Source organism: Pararge aegeria, chromosome 19, assembly GCF_905163445.1.
Source record: "Pararge aegeria chromosome 19, ilParAegt1.1, whole genome shotgun sequence".
In the NCBI taxonomy this organism is placed as follows: domain Eukaryota; kingdom Metazoa; phylum Arthropoda; class Insecta; order Lepidoptera; family Nymphalidae; genus Pararge; species Pararge aegeria.
This window is the reverse complement of record NC_053198.1, coordinates 10,907,632-10,924,600: the sequence shown is the minus strand read 5'-3', so window position 1 is coordinate 10,924,600 and position 16,969 is coordinate 10,907,632. Positions and strand designations below refer to the sequence as shown.

The 16,969-nt window shown below is 36.0% G+C and overlaps 4 protein-coding genes across 5 annotated transcripts; 2 read left to right on the top strand and 2 right to left on the bottom strand.

Annotated features, from left to right (window-relative positions):
- On the top strand, window positions 1–1,834 carry LOC120632033 (40S ribosomal protein S25). The gene is made up of 4 exons (XM_039901790.1): window positions 1–89; window positions 297–389; window positions 600–783; window positions 1,716–1,834. Exons 1-4 carry the CDS (start codon window positions 87–89, stop codon window positions 1,793–1,795), a joined length of 360 nt encoding a protein of 119 aa, XP_039757724.1. The 5' UTR covers window positions 1–86; the 3' UTR covers window positions 1,796–1,834.
- Window positions 1,835–1,937: 103 nt separating this feature from the next.
- Window positions 1,938–5,535, bottom strand: LOC120632135 (L-threonine ammonia-lyase-like). Its single transcript, XM_039901940.1, has 10 exons — window positions 5,517–5,535; window positions 5,302–5,400; window positions 5,009–5,079; window positions 4,754–4,886; window positions 4,359–4,510; window positions 3,777–3,939; window positions 3,284–3,439; window positions 2,957–3,093; window positions 2,325–2,550; window positions 1,938–2,134 (listed from the first exon to the last, which is right to left on the bottom strand). Exons 1-10 carry the CDS (start codon window positions 5,517–5,519, stop codon window positions 2,003–2,005), a joined length of 1,272 nt encoding a protein of 423 aa, XP_039757874.1. The 5' UTR covers window positions 5,520–5,535; the 3' UTR covers window positions 1,938–2,002.
- Window positions 5,536–5,984: 449 nt separating this feature from the next.
- LOC120632119 (L-threonine ammonia-lyase-like) lies at window positions 5,985–16,712 on the top strand. Of its 2 annotated transcripts, none has more exons than XM_039901917.1 (9): window positions 5,985–6,030; window positions 10,559–10,672; window positions 11,713–11,783; window positions 11,969–12,256; window positions 13,234–13,396; window positions 14,421–14,576; window positions 14,884–15,020; window positions 15,742–15,967; window positions 16,384–16,712. In XM_039901917.1, exons 2-9 carry the CDS (start codon window positions 10,577–10,579, stop codon window positions 16,534–16,536), a joined length of 1,290 nt encoding a protein of 429 aa, XP_039757851.1. In that variant the 5' UTR covers window positions 5,985–6,030; window positions 10,559–10,576; the 3' UTR covers window positions 16,537–16,712. The 2 variants fall into 2 exon arrangements, with proteins under 2 accessions (XP_039757851.1, XP_039757850.1); XM_039901916.1 differs by lacking the exon at window positions 5,985–6,030 and adding an exon at window positions 8,703–8,784.
- LOC120632120 (DNA-directed RNA polymerase II subunit RPB3) lies at window positions 6,622–7,715 on the bottom strand. The gene has a single exon (XM_039901919.1). It carries the CDS (start codon window positions 7,466–7,468, stop codon window positions 6,641–6,643), a length of 828 nt encoding a protein of 275 aa, XP_039757853.1. The 5' UTR covers window positions 7,469–7,715; the 3' UTR covers window positions 6,622–6,640.
- Window positions 16,713–16,969: the final 257 nt, after the last annotated feature.

Sequence of the window (16,969 nt, the reverse complement as noted above, 5' to 3'; positions counted from 1 at the left end):
CTGTAACTACTGTCAAAAGCACCTCTTCTTGTCTATGACTCTAAAGTGTCTGTGATCGCGTCAAAAAATTTCTTTTCAATTTCAAGATGGTGAGTGTTCATGTGAATTACTAATTTAGAGCAAAGAAATAATGAAAATTACTCAGCGAAAGCGTATTTCTTTTTGAAACTAAATAAAATTGAGTTAGATTCTTAATGTTTCTGCAGTACAGTGTCATAACTATTTCATTGTTGGGTTCATAACAATTCAACCGCGTGGCTGCAGGATGATTTCTAAGCGAATTTTATTTCTTTTAGCCGCCCAAAAAGGACACGAAATCTTCGGCGAAACAGCCCCAGAAGACGCAGAAGAAAAAGGAAGGATCAAGCGGCGGTAAAGCTAAAAAGAAGGTGGGTTCATACTCATGTGTCTAAGTTGAGGTTAGGTTCACGTAAAGCGATGCGTAGATTTTATAAGATGCCAAATGATTATTCTAAACTTGCTTGAATGCTATGAGAGCAAAAATTAACTGATATATTGAGTCTGATGGTAGAAAATAATAAATAAAATGTGTGTTATTGTTCTTATTTTTCGATGACTCCTATTTTATAATTTTGCAGAAGTGGTCCAAAGGAAAAGTTCGTGACAAGCTAAACAACCAGGTGTTGTTTGACAAGCCCACATATGAGAAGCTCTACAAGGAAGTTCCACAGTACAAGTTGATCACACCCGCTGTTGTCTCTGAAAGGTTGAAGGTCCGAGGGTCCCTTGCAAGAAGAGCGCTCATTGAACTTAGAGAAAAGGGTAAGATATTTAACATTATTTTTAGTTTGTTTTAGATGGGACTTGATTATTAGTAAACTTAGTTACATAAAATTCAAGCAATTAAATACTTAAAACTAAACCAAAGTAGTGCTGCTCTTGTCAAGCAAATAACTTGAGATCTGAGAAATTAGCATCTATCGAAATGCATAATTTTGTTAAAAATAAACATATTTAGTTGGTGACATCAACAAGTCTGTTGTTTGTTTTTATTTAACTTTATTGAGAAAAATCAAAAGTATTTATCATCTTCCCTGCAATTATTTATGTCTTGCCATATTCTGTAGGTTCCTGAAGGTTCATCTTTTTTTATATTAGCAAGTATCTGAGATTACTATTTGCAAAGTCCCTCATAAACATTGCCTACTGAAATTTAACAAGACTAACAAAGAGGTACATAAATATTATAATGAGTTGGATACCTGTTGATGGCATATGAATAAATAATTTTTGAATTTAGTTATTATATAAAATATCACCATAACAATAGCATTGTTAGTCTTGCTGAGTTTGGGCCACTGGACCAGTGTAGATCTCAACTATTAGCCCTGTATTGTTTGATCAACACTGAGCCAAAAACAAGTGCTAATGTTTTGTCTTAATCATGGATTGATAGATAATTGGGAACCTGTTCTTAACTCAGTTTGAACCCTCAAGATGCAAAAAATTATTGACTATTGGATAGATTGAATAAACAAAAAAATTCAACAGTTCACTATGGTCAAGATTTATAATTATATCTTTGGTGAAAACTAACTACTAATATTAATTTTAAATTTCTAAGTTTATGATGATTTCTTAACCTGGATTAACCATGACAGTTAAAACTGATATATTGAGTCTGATAATTTATTCTAGTCTTCGACACAGGTTTTTTCAATTTATAGATTCTTATTAGAGGTTTCTTTTTACAGGATTGATCAAGCAGGTAGTCCAACACCACGGCCAGGTGATCTACACTAGGGCAACAAAGGGTGACGATCCTGTTGCATAGAACTATGTTTAAGATTTAAAATAAACAAAAAACCAAATACTGCCTTTTTTTCATTTACCAATTTACAAAACCAAAACATTATATTAGCAAATTATATAAATACATATTTAAATTTAATTATGTAGGTATGTATGGTAGAGTTTGGTTGTAGAGTTCTTTATTAACTTTGCTTCAATAAGATAATCAAGGTTGATATAATATTATGATTTACCGCATGCCACCTTTGCGTTTATCATCTACATCCAGCATTGCAAATCTAGCTGTGGGATATAGATCCCGTAGATGATCTTTAAAGTTAGCTGCATGTTCTTCATTACCTGTCTCAACTACTATGTTGGCCTGTGAACAAATAGCATAAATTAGTAACAACACCAGAGATTTGTATATGCTTAGCAAAATGAAATGTGAATACAATGCATAACTGAAATCCATCTTGCAGCATGGTTCTTTATTCAGTGAAGTTATAATGTTGACCTATATACATACAAAATATACCTACCGAAGTAAGACACCTCAAAAATAAACCTACCCAAGTAGTCCCAACATCTGTGTGCACCCACATTTGTTCGGTAATCAAGCTCTTCAAGACTGCTTTCTCGTCAGCAATGAGTTTAGCGAGCACCTCCAGCCCCTTGCTATGATCAGGAACTGCGACCGCGAAGCGCATTAGTCGCCCACTCACGCCGAGCCCTCTTTGGATAGTACGAGATAGTCTGCTAGAATCGATGTTTCCGCCACTAATTATGCAAACCGCACTGAAAAAAAAGTGAAGTAGGTAGTACCTAGCAGGCAGTTTGTAGGAAACAGCGTAGAAAATGAAAGTTTGCATCATTTCCTCATTTGAACGTGGCTTTTACTTTTAAATGTAAATGTATCACGTGAAAATAGCAATAGTATTGACTAACATGTAAATTTAAAAAATCGCGTCTAAAATCCGCTCCAAATTATGCAAAAAAAACTAATCAAAATCTGCCCAGTAGTCCTACAGAAATATTGCGTGGCCCCCTTGTTACTACAAATCAAGGCTATATCACATCTAGTACCTACGTATTACTAAGTGTACTACAAGTTAGGAATTGGTAATGAACAAAACAGCTTTTAACGCTTAACACATTGTCTTTTTTCCGTCGTAGGTAATAAATAAAATAGAAATTCCTTTACCGCTTCCCTCTCAGTTCTGGTACAAGACCCTGCATCACCGCAGCTAAGGCGCAAACACCAGCGCCATCCGCGACCAGGCGTTCGCGTTCCAGGACATTTATAACAGCCTTGGCGATGTAAGCCTCATCCACCACCAGCTATAGGGTATAAGCAGGGCAAAACTTGTTGAAGAAGTACAGTGAGCGCATAAAAGCTACCTGCCTATTCCAATAGAAATTCTAAATAGGAGGCGTAAGTACGCCTACATAAAAAAAACTGATCTTAGTGGGCGTTGTCAATATCTACTTGCGCAAGCGCATTAAAAGAAGTGTAATGAATTGTACCTACCATTCTATCCAATCTTCCTTTGATAGTAGCAAAAGCGTTTTCTCCAACGATAGAGGCGCTGAGACCCTGCGCTAAGTTGGGCACTACGGGCACCGACACTGGGTGTCCTGCTTGTAATGCCTTCATCATTGTTGGCACCTTGGCACTTTCAGCTCCCTGCACAATACTAGGTTTATCTACTTAATTTACCCCGAAATGTTATCTTGCTGGCATTTAATAGCCTTAATACCTATTCGTACGCACTTTTCGCAAAAGACACGCACTAGATTAGAACTCTGTAGGGGACACAATAGTAATATACATTGTTTATAAAGGATGTAAAAGTTTAAGTTGTTCAAGGTAAAAAAAAAGCGGCGTTCAAGTTCACGTCCTGCTTGCGACCAATCATAAAACTTGCTTAAACGAGCGCACCTCGTTGTTTTATCTTCGCTGGGAGAACTACCTTGAACGCCGCTAAGGACGCAGCGGTTTCGCCTTGCCTTTAGTGGCTTACATAAACAAGACAAGTGCACTTGAGTTTCTTGCATGCGACGAGAGTGGCGGCCAGCAAGCCTCCCGAAGCGACTGGCACGATCACTGCGTCTGCCTCCGGTAGCTGAGTTATTATCTCAATGCCCAGGGTGCCGAAACCCGCCATAACGAGTGGGTTGTCCGAACTGTAACAAGTAAAAATAGGTGCAAAATATAAGTAATTTAGTGTACTTGAATAACTTGTTTTATCCATTTATTTTTGTTCACAAACCAAACCGAATTTGTAGAATTTTCTATAGGACGCCTGCAGTGCATTGTGTCCAGAAACAGAGAAAACGCCTTGCGCTTCAAAAGCTTGCAAACTTTTTCCATTTTTCCCATTTTATGATAAACGTTTAGAACATTAGAGATAAACCAACCGCCGCGTCTCCTGTTCGAGAAACACTTATAAAGCGGACTGGTTTTTGATGCTTAAATATTAGTCGTATACACGATTTCTATATGTTCTTTATTCTGTGTATAGGACCATTCAAAAAATGAGTCAGTTAAACGCTACCGCGATGAACTTACGAGAAAATTGTTTATTTATTAAGATTAACAACACCTCAACATCATATGCTTTCCATCTCGGTTGACTTTCTTAGTGTAGTTGATAGTATCCTCCAGTGTGTCCCCATAGATTACCACATCGGCACCCAGTTCTGCGCATCGCTGCATCTGAGACGGCGGACTGCGGTCCGGAAGTACCACCGTCACCTTATTATTATGAAGTGATTATTATCTATTATTAATTATTATATTCTACCTCTCTTTGCCTGTCTATTGCATGAGAGAAGAGAGTCGTGTTAAGACTCGCGTCTTACTAAGAGAGGAGGCGGGGTATTGATTTTATAAGCTAACCCCTGACTGCAATCTGACATGCAGTCTAAGATGGTAACGGGCTCACCTGGTCGGTAGGGTGGTAACAAATTTCTGCTTAAATCCCCACTTCGTACTTACCGGTATGCCCAGAGCACAACCGTGATAAGCAGCACCTAGTGCCATATTTCCATTAGAAGGCACTATCACTCCTCTTTCAGCCATTTCATCATGCTGAGCGACGAAAGCATTCCTGATCCCGCGCTCCGCACAACTAAATTTTTTTTTTTTAGAAATTAGGTATTTTTTTTTAATTGATTGGTATTATTACAGTATAATATCTACATTAACATAATAATTAGTTATGAGAGCAATTATTTACTAGTATATAGGTACCTGCCAGTATATTGTAAATTATCGCATTTTAAATAGATCTTGTAGTCCATGAATTTGCTTATTTTTGCTTCCTGTAAATTAAAGAAAGCCGAATAATATTCCCGAAAAAAAAACATTTTTAACCTTGGGTACCTATGTGGTTTAAATTTTAGATTTACAACAGACTAGGATGTTAGTGTGAAATTCACTACAATACTATACCGGAACGGAAAAGTAGTTCATTATTTTAAGACATTAAAAAGTTTATGTGATTTGCTGAAATAACGGAAAGCATTAAGTGGGCTCCTGCTTACACAAAGAGGAGTGTGAATTATTCCATCTTCAATTCTTTCAGCCGCTTGTTTGATTTCGGTAAACGATAATGTATGTGGCTTTCCTGACTCCTGATCATCCTTTAAAAAAAAAATATTTTCTTATTAACTTTCTGCAACCTTGTTCATTAAAGGGAATAGTTATTTTACCAGTAAATTGTTTCTGGTTGCTTCATTCCTTAATGTCGAAAACTTACCATGTTTAAGAAGTTTAGTTTTTTTTTTCTGTTTTGTTAAATGATATATTTTAATCTTTATGGAGTTTAAATTGCATATTTTTTAACAATATATCCGAACCTAAGATGAAATCAATTTTAGTTATCTAAAAGAGCTGAACACAATTATAAATTTTGATTGATTTTGTCAATGTGGTGTTCCTATTATACATCATAAATAATGAAGTATCTATTGATTCATCTATCATTAAGTTCTTATTGTTTTATGAATAAACAAATGTTTATTGTTTACTTAATCTGTGTTAAAGGATAGTCAATAATTTATTTCTAATTGTTAAGGATGCTTTGCACAGAGGATTTGAACTATCACTTTAACCTGAAATAAAACAAAATAGCATTTTTCTATCAATTAAAAACCGTTAAACAAACTCGGTTCAAGCAGTAAACCTTGAAGTACCCACTGAAAGTATTATCTAAGGATATGTTTTATCTATGGAGAGAATGCAGCCCCGTTGTATGCTTTTCATTGAAGAAAGTAAGTCCAACCCAATATTTAATTTTTTCGAAATTTGTTTTCTTTTTCATAAGCATAGGTTGATAAATAAATATGAATGCCTCATTGGTTTAGTAGTTAGCATCTTCAGATCCCGAATTCCTAGTTGGTTTTGGTTCTTCTTTCAAGAAATTGTCAACACAGTGCCTCAAAAATCACATTAATTCTACATTTTATAAGCAACATACGGTGAAGTAACAACTTTCAGTATTGGAGCAGCTTTGAGGGTATATACTTTTGAATTGAGACTAAAAAGCTTAGCATGATGAAACTATCTTTTTACATTTCAAGTAAGTTATCTTTTTGTTTGACAAACTCATGAAATACTTACTAAAGACCATTTAGCCACTTCATCAAAACTCAATCATTGACATAAAATCAATAACATTTACTGAGCTGTTAAACTTTAATACATAAAGTTAAAATGTATAGGTAGTAACATTAAAGCTCTGGGGACCAGCTTATGTAATGACAATTCATGTTCTATAATAAAAAAGTTTCAAGTTTATTAAATATGTTTCTAATCTTTCAATGATGATAATCATTCATAGAAAAAATTAAATAAAACATCACTTGGAAATCATTAAATCATTTAATTAATTGCTAAGGCATCATTTTGTGTTTCCTGCGCCAATTGCACCTGTAAATTCAAAAGTTTATTTTTTAACACCACAATACCCATAAGAACAATATTTTCAGGTTTCAGTGCCCCTGATGACTCCACATTATAAAAGAATTTATTAGGTTTAGCCTCCCAGTTAAATTCAGCTTCATACTGGTCTTCATCCAACTCGGTGTGTTCACTTTTTGGCCATTCGTCGGGCTTGGGGAACAAAGTATGTCTCATAATATTATCTGGGTCATATTCAAAGCAAACACCAGCAGTTGGATTCCATTTTGCGTGTTCCTTACCAAAACCTTTTTTTGCATAAGCACGCAGCTTGAGCTCTTGCCCTTTCCGGAGCTTGATAATCAATATTTCATCAAGTTCTCCGTAATCAGCCTGGTCTTCATCTCTGTGGCGAGATGTAACAGGCACCACACGTGGGTCGCTCGATTTCAAATCTGCAGTTGTGACGTGCCTGGTTTGATCTCCTGTACATTTGACGTCCAGTGTAAACTCCACACTACACTCAGTGCAGAAATCCGGACACATGCAATCTCTGGAATAACGAATTTTGTCAACAACATCGTCAGATATGAGCGGGATCAGACCGATACGGTGTGCGAGGAACTCGTCGCTAAGCACAGTCGAATTCGCTTCTAACTGAATCCAATCAATGGCCATTGTGGGTGTTTCAGCAATAAACACTCGACGCATGCTGTTTGCAACACTTAATTCGGTATCTTCAACTACGAACTTCACATTGTCATCAGTTAACTCGGTGATATGCACTGAAGGCTGGTTGGCGTACGGCATCTTGTAATGATTGAAGAACTCAAACTTTTGTTTATTTTCTTGTTGTGTGGAGAATTTTTAAAGTGGCGTCAGGATCGTATTTAGAGCGTTTGCTAGTTTTCCTTCAATAATATAATTTTAACGTATTTATATTAATAAAAAGAAACATTATTTACTAGAGAAACATAATTCTAGCTAATTAATGTGTTACGATTTACATTTATTCATGTAAATATTTAATCGGGAAACCACAGCGTCAAACGTTGAACGTCTGACTGTCACTCTGACATAATAACCAAAGACATCCTACACGCTGTCATTTGTCAACTGTCTAATTTCAAAGTTTCAAATGGCAATAATAGGCTCAGCTGGCAGCAGCTCAGTTTAATGCACAGTTCTCAGGCTCAGTCAATGGACATTGGTCAGTGGTTTAGCAGACAGACAGAAGTCTGGCCTTTTAATGGCCATAAAAAACGATTAAAAAATTACACAATCAAATATTTCAAAATTACAAAAAAAACATACTCTGTATAATATTGTGTTTGCATTCTCATTGCTATAAAGCTGTAAACTCACCCTGAGTTTTGGATATCAATTATTCCCAGACTTTAAAATTATAGGGTAGTAAAAACGAAGGCTTAAGCACAAGCGAAGACGGCAAAAACTTAACTACAAGTATACAAAAAAATGTTTACTTGAACTAAACACTAGGTACTCCCCCATGTCGTCGTGCCCTGGGGTTCTTCTCATGTCGCGCGAGCTCTCGTGCTCGCCCCACTCCCTCAGCAATCCATCACGTGTTAATCGGCAAGTGTCTACCCGAAAATCGAAATCGAGAACTTCAGATTTGATCCTTCAATTTTTATTAGATACCTACTTCGGTATATATCACTTGGTACGAAGTTTAAGATTTTCCTTAGGTTATCCATATGAAATTTTTCTTATGGATAACCTTAGGAATATAGGAATCTTTTTATACTGGTTTTAAATGTTTTTTTAAATTTTCAGGAGTCCTGATTAATAAATATCGTAAGTAAATATTGCGCTAAACGCGATACAGACGAGTACTTATTTTACCCCTTATCCAAGCTTAAAACATATAACTCCAAAATTATCTCATCCATGATAAGCTGTTACCTACTTGAATTCGCGCAGTTGGATCGTTCCAATTGTAAAATTATGAAAGGTCATACTTTGAACCACATACAGTAGGTAGTAAAAGTGCACAGTTATAACACATTGCTTACGATAGAAACACGTCATAGTCGGTATAAAATACCAATTTTAAATAATTCGTTCTAATATTCTCTATGGAGCAATATGCGAACAGACATTCTGTAAGTGTTTACTGTTTAGTAATTAACTTTAATTATAATTAAGTATATCAAATAGTAAGTAAAATTAATGAATGTTGTTTATGCTTTCGCGTAATTACGTAGATAATCAATTGAAGAGCAAATTAATATACGTCTTGTTAGGGCTTATCTTTATACCAAAACAAAGTATAATGTAATAAATTATTCAGCATAGATATAGAACCATCTTGTAATAAATTATTTGCCATTAAGTAAGGAAATTTTACAATTTGGATAAATTTGTACTTACCTATTTAGTCTCGTTATTCAAAATATGAATACGGCCCACGGCTGTTTTGTTTAAGAACGTTAATCTCAAAAAGTGTAATTATTTTCTCATATTTTCCAATAATGGGGGAGTGATAAGAAAAAGAATTCCCCTAATTTCTTATCTCGAAGTTGGTAATTAACATAAAAAAAAAATATTCCAAACTATTTTTGGCCTGTCCTGGTAATCGCACTTTTATGATCCATTCAATCGCTTAGCGGTATATATCCCAGCAGTGGTAACTAGCTGCTGCCAATGTCATGCGGAAATCAGAAATGTATAAATACTCAAATTGATCCGAGCTGGATATCGAACCTAGGACCCGTCCAGCGCGTCCTTGACAGCCACACAGACAGACAGTTTTGTTATATTAAACAATCCCACGTCTAATGGGTATATAACAAAACTGTTACTAGTTTGTTCGATCTTCCTGGCGTAGTGGTGAGCGCTTCGGTCTTTTATTTGAAAGCTCTTGGGTTCAATTTCCGGCGGGCGGTAAAGACTAGTGAGAATGCCCATATTCCCTATATGGTTGTTCTCACTAGTCTTTACCGCCCTACGGATAAAGACGTGCCACTAAGGGTTTAAGCGGTACGATGATGCTTATAACTCGATTAGGGGTATGAATTTGATATAAGACTGAATCATCACTTACCAGGTGAGATAGCAGCCAAGGGCTAAGTTGTAGTCAAATATTAAAGGAAAATTTAAAAGAAGTTTTAATGGCGGAAATTACGGCCTAACCAAAGAGTAGGTATGTATAAGATGGACAGAACAGAAACTATAATTGTTCTAGTAGGTAACTGCTTTGTTCGGTTTTGGATCTGCAGAGCCTCTCCTTGATTCCTAGATTGGAACAAAAAGTTAGGAATGGGTTTTTCTATAGATTTAAACTCAACTATTTCTTTATTCAAATGGGCATAGATGGCCCTTTTGATGCGTTAATTACATACAAAATGAGTACCTACATAGTAGTAAGTATCGATGGCGGTAACTTCATTCGTAAACTTACAACTAAAGCTACGAGGATTCTATACGATCTAAGAAGAATCTCACAACAAATTAAGTAGGGGAAAAAAAGTCACAGTGCCAGCCCGGAAAGTTAAGAAATTGGAATTTATCTACTCCTCGCCACTTTCGGTTATTATTACAACTAAAATGTGAGCCCGAATGTTGGCTTGTGCCGAATATTCGGTCTAGTGGATGATAATGATAGGCTTTATAACATGACGCTACGACGAATGAAACCACAAGGCACAGCTAGTATCTTATAAACAAGGGTTATTTGATAACCGCACAGCAATTAGAGAGACGTCCAATATACTTATCTGCAACAGTTACGCTATCTAAACGTTTCGTGATGAAATACCTCTGACCTTTCAACGGCAGCAGACAAACCTTAGCGCAAGATTTTTCACTATTAGAATGAAGTGCAAAGTGATATGGTTAGAATAATTATATAAAAGAAATAACAAAATGGTATTCCAGACGGTCGAGTTTGACCCTATGTGTGATAAGGAGAATCCGCAGAAGATATCCTTTGAGGATGTATCCGCTGCGTCCTTTCGGATACAAAGTGGGATCACAAAGACGCCGTGCGTGGTAAGTTTGAGAAAATCCCTACTTCCCTATCCCTATCCTTACTTCCCTATCCCTATCCCTACTTAACATTATAAATGTCAATGTAAGTTTGTTTGTTACGCTTTCATACAAAACTACTTAACCGATCCTCATGAAATTTTGTACATACATATATTCTTGGAAGTGTTAGAAGTAATATACCTAGGATACTTTTTATCCCGACATTAAGCTCGGTCCTTTTGGGAGAGGAGATGAAAATGTTTGACGATTTTACACCATAACCGATTTAAATAATTATTTTTGTACTATAGAGGTTATAATATGTGTTTAATTTTGCCCAAACTTCAACCTCGGCGGACAACAGCAACCCCCTCATTGAAGGCTGAGCGATACTGAATATTTTAATTTTTTTTTAGAACTAAAACTAAATTGAATGCCACATCAAAAAAAATCAAACGCAGACGAAGTCGCGGGCAAAAGCCAGTCAACTATATATAATATTTAATTTTTCTTTAAACTCGAAGTATCAAAATGTAATTAAATACTTTCTAAACATAAGGATTTAAGGTTATCTAAACAATACTATTCATAATGTAAAATAAAAGAAAATCAGTCTACAAGTAAAAGGGGTCTCTCAGGGACCCTTGCTGTTCCTCATTGACATTTATAACCTTCCTTTTCTTGCTAAGAACAATCACGCACGCAAACACGCTTAATGGCAAGGGAGTCTGCAAACCTAACCTAATAATAACCACAACTTGTTTTTCAGCAGCAAAACCACAACCTGTTTTTAAAAAAGCAGTAATAAATAGACAGTTACAAATATTTCGATTAAGCATAGTGAATAAGTCAAAGTTAGAAGATAAAATATGGACACAATTGACCTAGTGACTTGTCACAAAGTCATTGATATATTTCGGTTATAACCGGAAGGTTATTTGCGCACATCTTTGAGAGTTCGATGCGTAAAGGATACAATATTTATTGACCAAGATAGAGTGACAATCTCTCGCTTCTGGGAGCACAAGCATTATTAAAAGATATTCCTTTCACGTTTACAGAAATCTCATATGTCATCCAAATATGGTATGGATATTTATCTCAAGAACGACTTTCTTCAGCACACTGGCAGGTTAGTATTGAAATGATTAAAAGTAACATCTCACCAAGATGCTCACAAGGTAAGCTGCTTTAGGATAACAAGAGAATTCCCGAAAATAAATTGTATAGAAAACAAGAATATATATTTAAATATCTCATATGTTTTCTAGAAATGCATTTCTGGTATTCGCAATAAACAAGGTTTTTTTTTAACAGCTTTAAAGATAGAGGTGCTCGTAATGCGTTGCTCCTGCTATCTCCAGAGAATAAGGTGCGCGGTGTAATATCAGCCTCACTTGGAAACCACTCCCAGGCGCTCAGCTACCACGCAAACCAGCTTAACATTCCCGTGTCAGTGGTGATGCCAAATGTAGCACCAATTATGAAGATACAGAACTGCCGCTCCTACGGCGCCAATGTTATCATTCACGGCCATAACATGAAAGAAGCAAAGTTTCATGCCATGTCCATGGCTAAGGAAAAGGGACTCACATATATCAATGGGTAAATGGAGTATACGAGTATTCGTATCTATGTAATTAATATCGGCCCCGGCAGACGTTGTCCTGCCCTAAAAAGAAATAAGTAAATAAATGTATCGCAGCGCCACTATTATAACTGGGTCTATTCTTAAATCTTCGAAATTCTTCTCTAGCCGTCTAAGAGAAGAAAGCCGTCGTCTAGTTCAGATAAACGTTCAACATTTTTTTGGTAGTTCTGTATCGGTAACAAAACATATTTTGTTTCTTTTTTTTACCGCAGTAGCTGATATAGCTTTCGTAGGCTGACCGTAATAATTATCAATTGTATCGCCAATTGAATTTTTTAACTTTTGTAATCGTTACTATGTATGTATTCTTAAATAAAACAAAGAGATCAAAAAAATCGTAAATTACGAAATTTAGATATGAGAAAAAAATGTTATTACTGCATTAAAATTTTAGCACTGAAAAAAACTAACTCCAATCATATATATTTTTTTTTTAATCTCAGCCATATGCGGTTTGGAGCAGCGGTTTGAAGCACTTTGATTTTAAGTGATCACGGGTTTGATCCTTGGCAGGGTGGCCCCCTGGAATAAGGAATTTATAATTTCTAAATTTTTTCTGGCTTGGTCTGGTGGGAGGCCTCAGCCTTGGCTAGTTCCCACCCTATCGACAAAGACATGCCGCTAAGCGATTTAGCGTTCTGATTGATTTCGCGAAGAAACCAATTAGAACTTTTGGTTTCTTCTTTAACCCTGACAAGTCAGCCCGATACTATCTTGGACTGCATCATCACGTACCAGCAGGTGATGTTGCAGTCAAGCTAATTTATAGTGTAATAGTAAAAAACAAGGTATAAAATAAATCGATTAATTACGTGTTTCGTCGTGGGCACTTAGAACTAGCGCAATACATATATGGCTACGCTTTAAACATGAAATTTTGAAGTAATATTTTGAAACGGCGAGTTTTACAAGATATTGATTGTTATGGCAGATATGATCACCCCCATATCATGGCTGGTCAGGGCACAGTAGGGCTGGAGATCTTGGAACAAGTGCCAGACGTGGACGCAGTGCTGGTGCCAGTCGGCGGCGGTGGTCTGGTAGCTGGAGTGGCCACTGCCATTAAACACCTTCAGCCGCATGTTCTTATCTACGTACGTAATTACTTGACCTTCACATATCATGATATCCCAAAGATTAGAGTTTTTCTCCTCAGTAATGTATGTACCTAAATTTTTTTTTGTGTATTTTTGAAAAAAATATTTTAAAGTAGCATGCACAAGTCAGTATACCTACAATAGCTTAGAAATAGGAGGTATGTGCTGTCGGTTGCACTAGTAATATTCATTTTTTTTTTCATTCATTTATTCAGAATATTGGTAAGGGTACAGAATTGACACAATAAACATGGTGCCACGATAACGGAAAATGCTCGGAAATGCGCCTGTGAATTCGCCTGTGATGTTTAACATACGGCAGTCGAAGTCACTGGCGATATTTAAAAAAGCGGTTAAGCTTTATTATTTGTCCAACTGAAGGCGATGTTAAATAGTATTTATTTACTTTTATCTAAGTATTTATTATATGGTTTATAGTTTATTAATAGTTTATTTTTAAATATTTATTATATACTAGATGTATTTTTGTATATTAGTTTAAGTATTAGTATTTAGATATTCGTATGTATTTATTTTATATTCTGTACCACCTGCAGTTACTTCTCCTCTATTTTTCCTAATTCTAAGGTTGCCTGGCAGAGATCGCTACTAAGCGATAAGGCCGCCTTTTGTATTCTACTTATATTTTTATGTTTCTTTTTTTCTTGTATAATTCTTAATGTGGTGTACAAATTAAGAGTTATAATAATAATATGAATATGGACATACATATACGTGCAATCTGTCGATCACCAAGACATTTATCTATTTTTAAATGCATCATCAACCCAATACCGGCCCACTACAGGATACGGGTATCTCTCAGATAGAGATTTGAACTTGACTTAGACTTGCTTAATTTACAACTCCGAAAAGTAAGAGGTGCGGGCGGGCGATCGGTCGGACCGCCCTAATTAAAACGCATTTTTAAGAATGCAGGGTGTTTCAAAATATTTGCGTTACAAAAAATATTATATTAATGTTTTTTGTCTCAACTTAATTTTATATGGGTACTCAACAGGGGGTTGAAACAGAGAAATGTCCAAGCATGAAGATGGCTATAAAGAACGAAGAACCATTCAGCGTGGACATACGCTCAACGCTAGCCGACGGCCTCGCCGTACCAACTGTCGGCTACAACGCTTTTCGCACCGTCAAAACGTTGATTGATCAAATGGTAAGCACATTTTCTCTAACGCACATAGATTTTAGATTTTTACCGTGGTTGATTGCATCTCAATCTTCTTATTTATGACCATCGAACCTATTCCAATATTCTAAATAGTACATATTTAAAAAAATCTACCTGATTGAACCGTTTCAGTTAATTCGGGGTCGCATGTAGTCGATGTAGATCCTGGATGTAATCCCCTGGTCAAAATGAAATACTTGAAAGTTATATTTTTACCAGGGATCGGAAATTCGGGTGCAAAATTCATGTTTCATTATAGACAAAATTACTTAGTATCAATTAATTTCCACAGATTACAGTAAATGAGGATTGGATCGCACGGGCTATACTCCACCTTGTGGAACAAGAAAAGTATGTAGTGGAGGGTGGGGGCGCCGTTGGAGTGGCAGCCATCTTGGCTGGCCTAGTGCCTGAACTTGCTGGTAAAAAGTTAGTATCATGCGATTAAAATTGAAACGTTTTTTATTAAAATATTGAAATAAACACGAATTACATTGGAAATTGATTTAATTAAATCATTAGAACATGAATCTACAGCTATAAACTCGTAGTAACCTCCAACATAATGACACCCTCGTTTCTAATACGCACCACAAAAATCTGGAACTTCCTTCCAGCTTCCGCCATCTTCGCTACAAATCAAGAATTTATACGCATCTTCTAGGCAAACTATGCTTAGTGGGTGTCCCACAGGGCTTAATTTTGGTCCCCTTTCTAATTCTGATCTATACAAATGATCCATCACTCCATGTCAGTGGCATTTCTTTTCAATTTTTAAGTCTGTTAGGAATAAATATAATACTGCCGTTGTAAACTGTGCTATATCGCATTTTTCGTACAGGTTTTCTGTCAATAAGTTACTATTGAATGCAGAAAATAACTAGACATGTGGAATTTAATTTAAGAAATGTGAAAAACATTATGATCAATGGAAAATCGAAAAACTCACAGATTTTTGGAGTGACCTCGGATATACTCGACTAAAGATTAAAATCTAAGGTATAGTCCAGTCGAGCCCAATACCGACGGTAAAGACTACAAAAAGATGGACGTTTCAAAGCCGGGCAGTTGGCAGATGTTAAGCATCGGAACTATTTTGTATACAAAAAGTGCATGGAAGTTAGTAATTTACATTTTCTTCTACAAACAGGGTGGTCTGCATTCTATCTGGTGGTAACATTGACACAACGATTCTGGGCCGTTGTTTAGAGCGCGGTCTCGCCGCAGAACAGAGGCTAGTTAAGTTCAAAGTGACAGTCAGCGACCGGCCCGGCGGTATCGCAGAGCTTTGCAAACTCATTGCAAGCATCGGCGTATCTATCAAAGATATAATGCAGGAGCGCGCATGGGTCTATGGTGACATTTTCAGTGTTCGTGTAAGTATTTACTTAATTCGAATGATTTTACTATCCATTTCTCTTTCTTTAGTCATCTATTTTGTTTATCAGACCACCACCAAAAATGTTGGCGAACAAAATTATTGTTATGGGAATTTAAGGATTTTATTACAGGTCATAAAGCGGCGATAGTGGTTTAAGTTTCGGTCTTCCGTTCGGGTTAGCCGAGTTAGATTTAATTTAAGGAATTTAAAACCGAAGGAAAACATCGTGAGGAAACCTGTATGCCTGAGAATTCTCCATAACGTTCTTAAAGGTGTGTGAAGTCTACCAATCCTCACTTGGCCAGCGTGATGGAATATGGCCTAAGCCCTCCTCCCCCCCAATAACGGGTTGATAATGCTGATGATGATCCCAGGAATAATTTTCGTAATGATTTTCAATTACTGTTCTAGGTTAAAGTGGTATGTGAGACACGAGGGCCCGAACACTTAGAGCAACTTCATGACATTATCACGAGCACGTACAAGGAATGGTACTTCGCTCGTGAGTGTGATGAAAGTGACCGCAGACCGAGCACATATTCTATTGACGACGTTTCGCATTAATATATTAAAAAAACGGGATTTATATAAACATAGATTTGGAGTCATTTACACAGTCTTTATTATTACCTGTACTATACTATCATATACTTTATTAGGTATTTTAGTTAAACCTGGGTTTATGTTAAAGCCTACTCATTATTTTTTTAACATAAATTTACGCCTATTTTCACTATTATTTGTATATCATGAACGATATATTCACTAACCTATATGAAATTGTGTGTTTCATTGTATATTAAACTGTGATAATTAAAAATAATAAAAATTATATAACAACAAGATATAATAATATATTTCATATATTACGAGTATATTTTGGTAATCGTAGTTTTATTTATTTCTGTATGTAAGATAACCGATAGAAGAATAGAAATAAAAGAAAATAGAATATAGATAAAAAAAGAGGTTAGATATAGATTATAGGTTGATAGAT

What these genes read in the sequence shown, in the direction of transcription:
- LOC120632120 (XM_039901919.1), bottom strand. Translation starts at nt 7,468, where the DNA reads ATGCCGTACGCCAACCAGCCTTCAGTGCATATCACCGAGTTAACTGAT.
- LOC120632033 (XM_039901790.1), top strand. An exon ending in GCGGTAAAGCTAAAAAGAAG is followed by an intron (nt 390 to 599) that starts GTGGGTTCATAC and finishes ATAATTTTGCAG; the next exon opens with AAGTGGTCCAAAGGAAAAGT. An exon ending in CATTGAACTTAGAGAAAAGG is followed by an intron (nt 784 to 1,715) that starts GTAAGATATTTA and finishes TTCTTTTTACAG; the next exon opens with GATTGATCAAGCAGGTAGTC.
- LOC120632135 (XM_039901940.1), bottom strand. An exon ending in GTTGTGCTCTGGGCATACCG is followed by an intron (nt 4,511 to 4,753) that starts GTAAGTACGAAG and finishes CATAATAATAAG; the next exon opens with GTGACGGTGGTACTTCCGGA. An exon ending in CCAGAACTGAGAGGGAAGCG is followed by an intron (nt 2,551 to 2,956) that starts GTAAAGGAATTT and finishes CTTTTTTTTCAG; the next exon opens with TGCGGTTTGCATAATTAGTG.
- LOC120632119 (XM_039901916.1), top strand. Translation starts at nt 8,758, where the DNA reads ATGGAGCAATATGCGAACAGACATTCT. An exon ending in TCACAAAGACGCCGTGCGTG is followed by an intron (nt 10,673 to 11,712) that starts GTAAGTTTGAGA and finishes TCACGTTTACAG; the next exon opens with AAATCTCATATGTCATCCAA. An exon ending in TTTCTTCAGCACACTGGCAG is followed by an intron (nt 11,784 to 11,968) that starts GTTAGTATTGAA and finishes TTTTTTTAACAG; the next exon opens with CTTTAAAGATAGAGGTGCTC.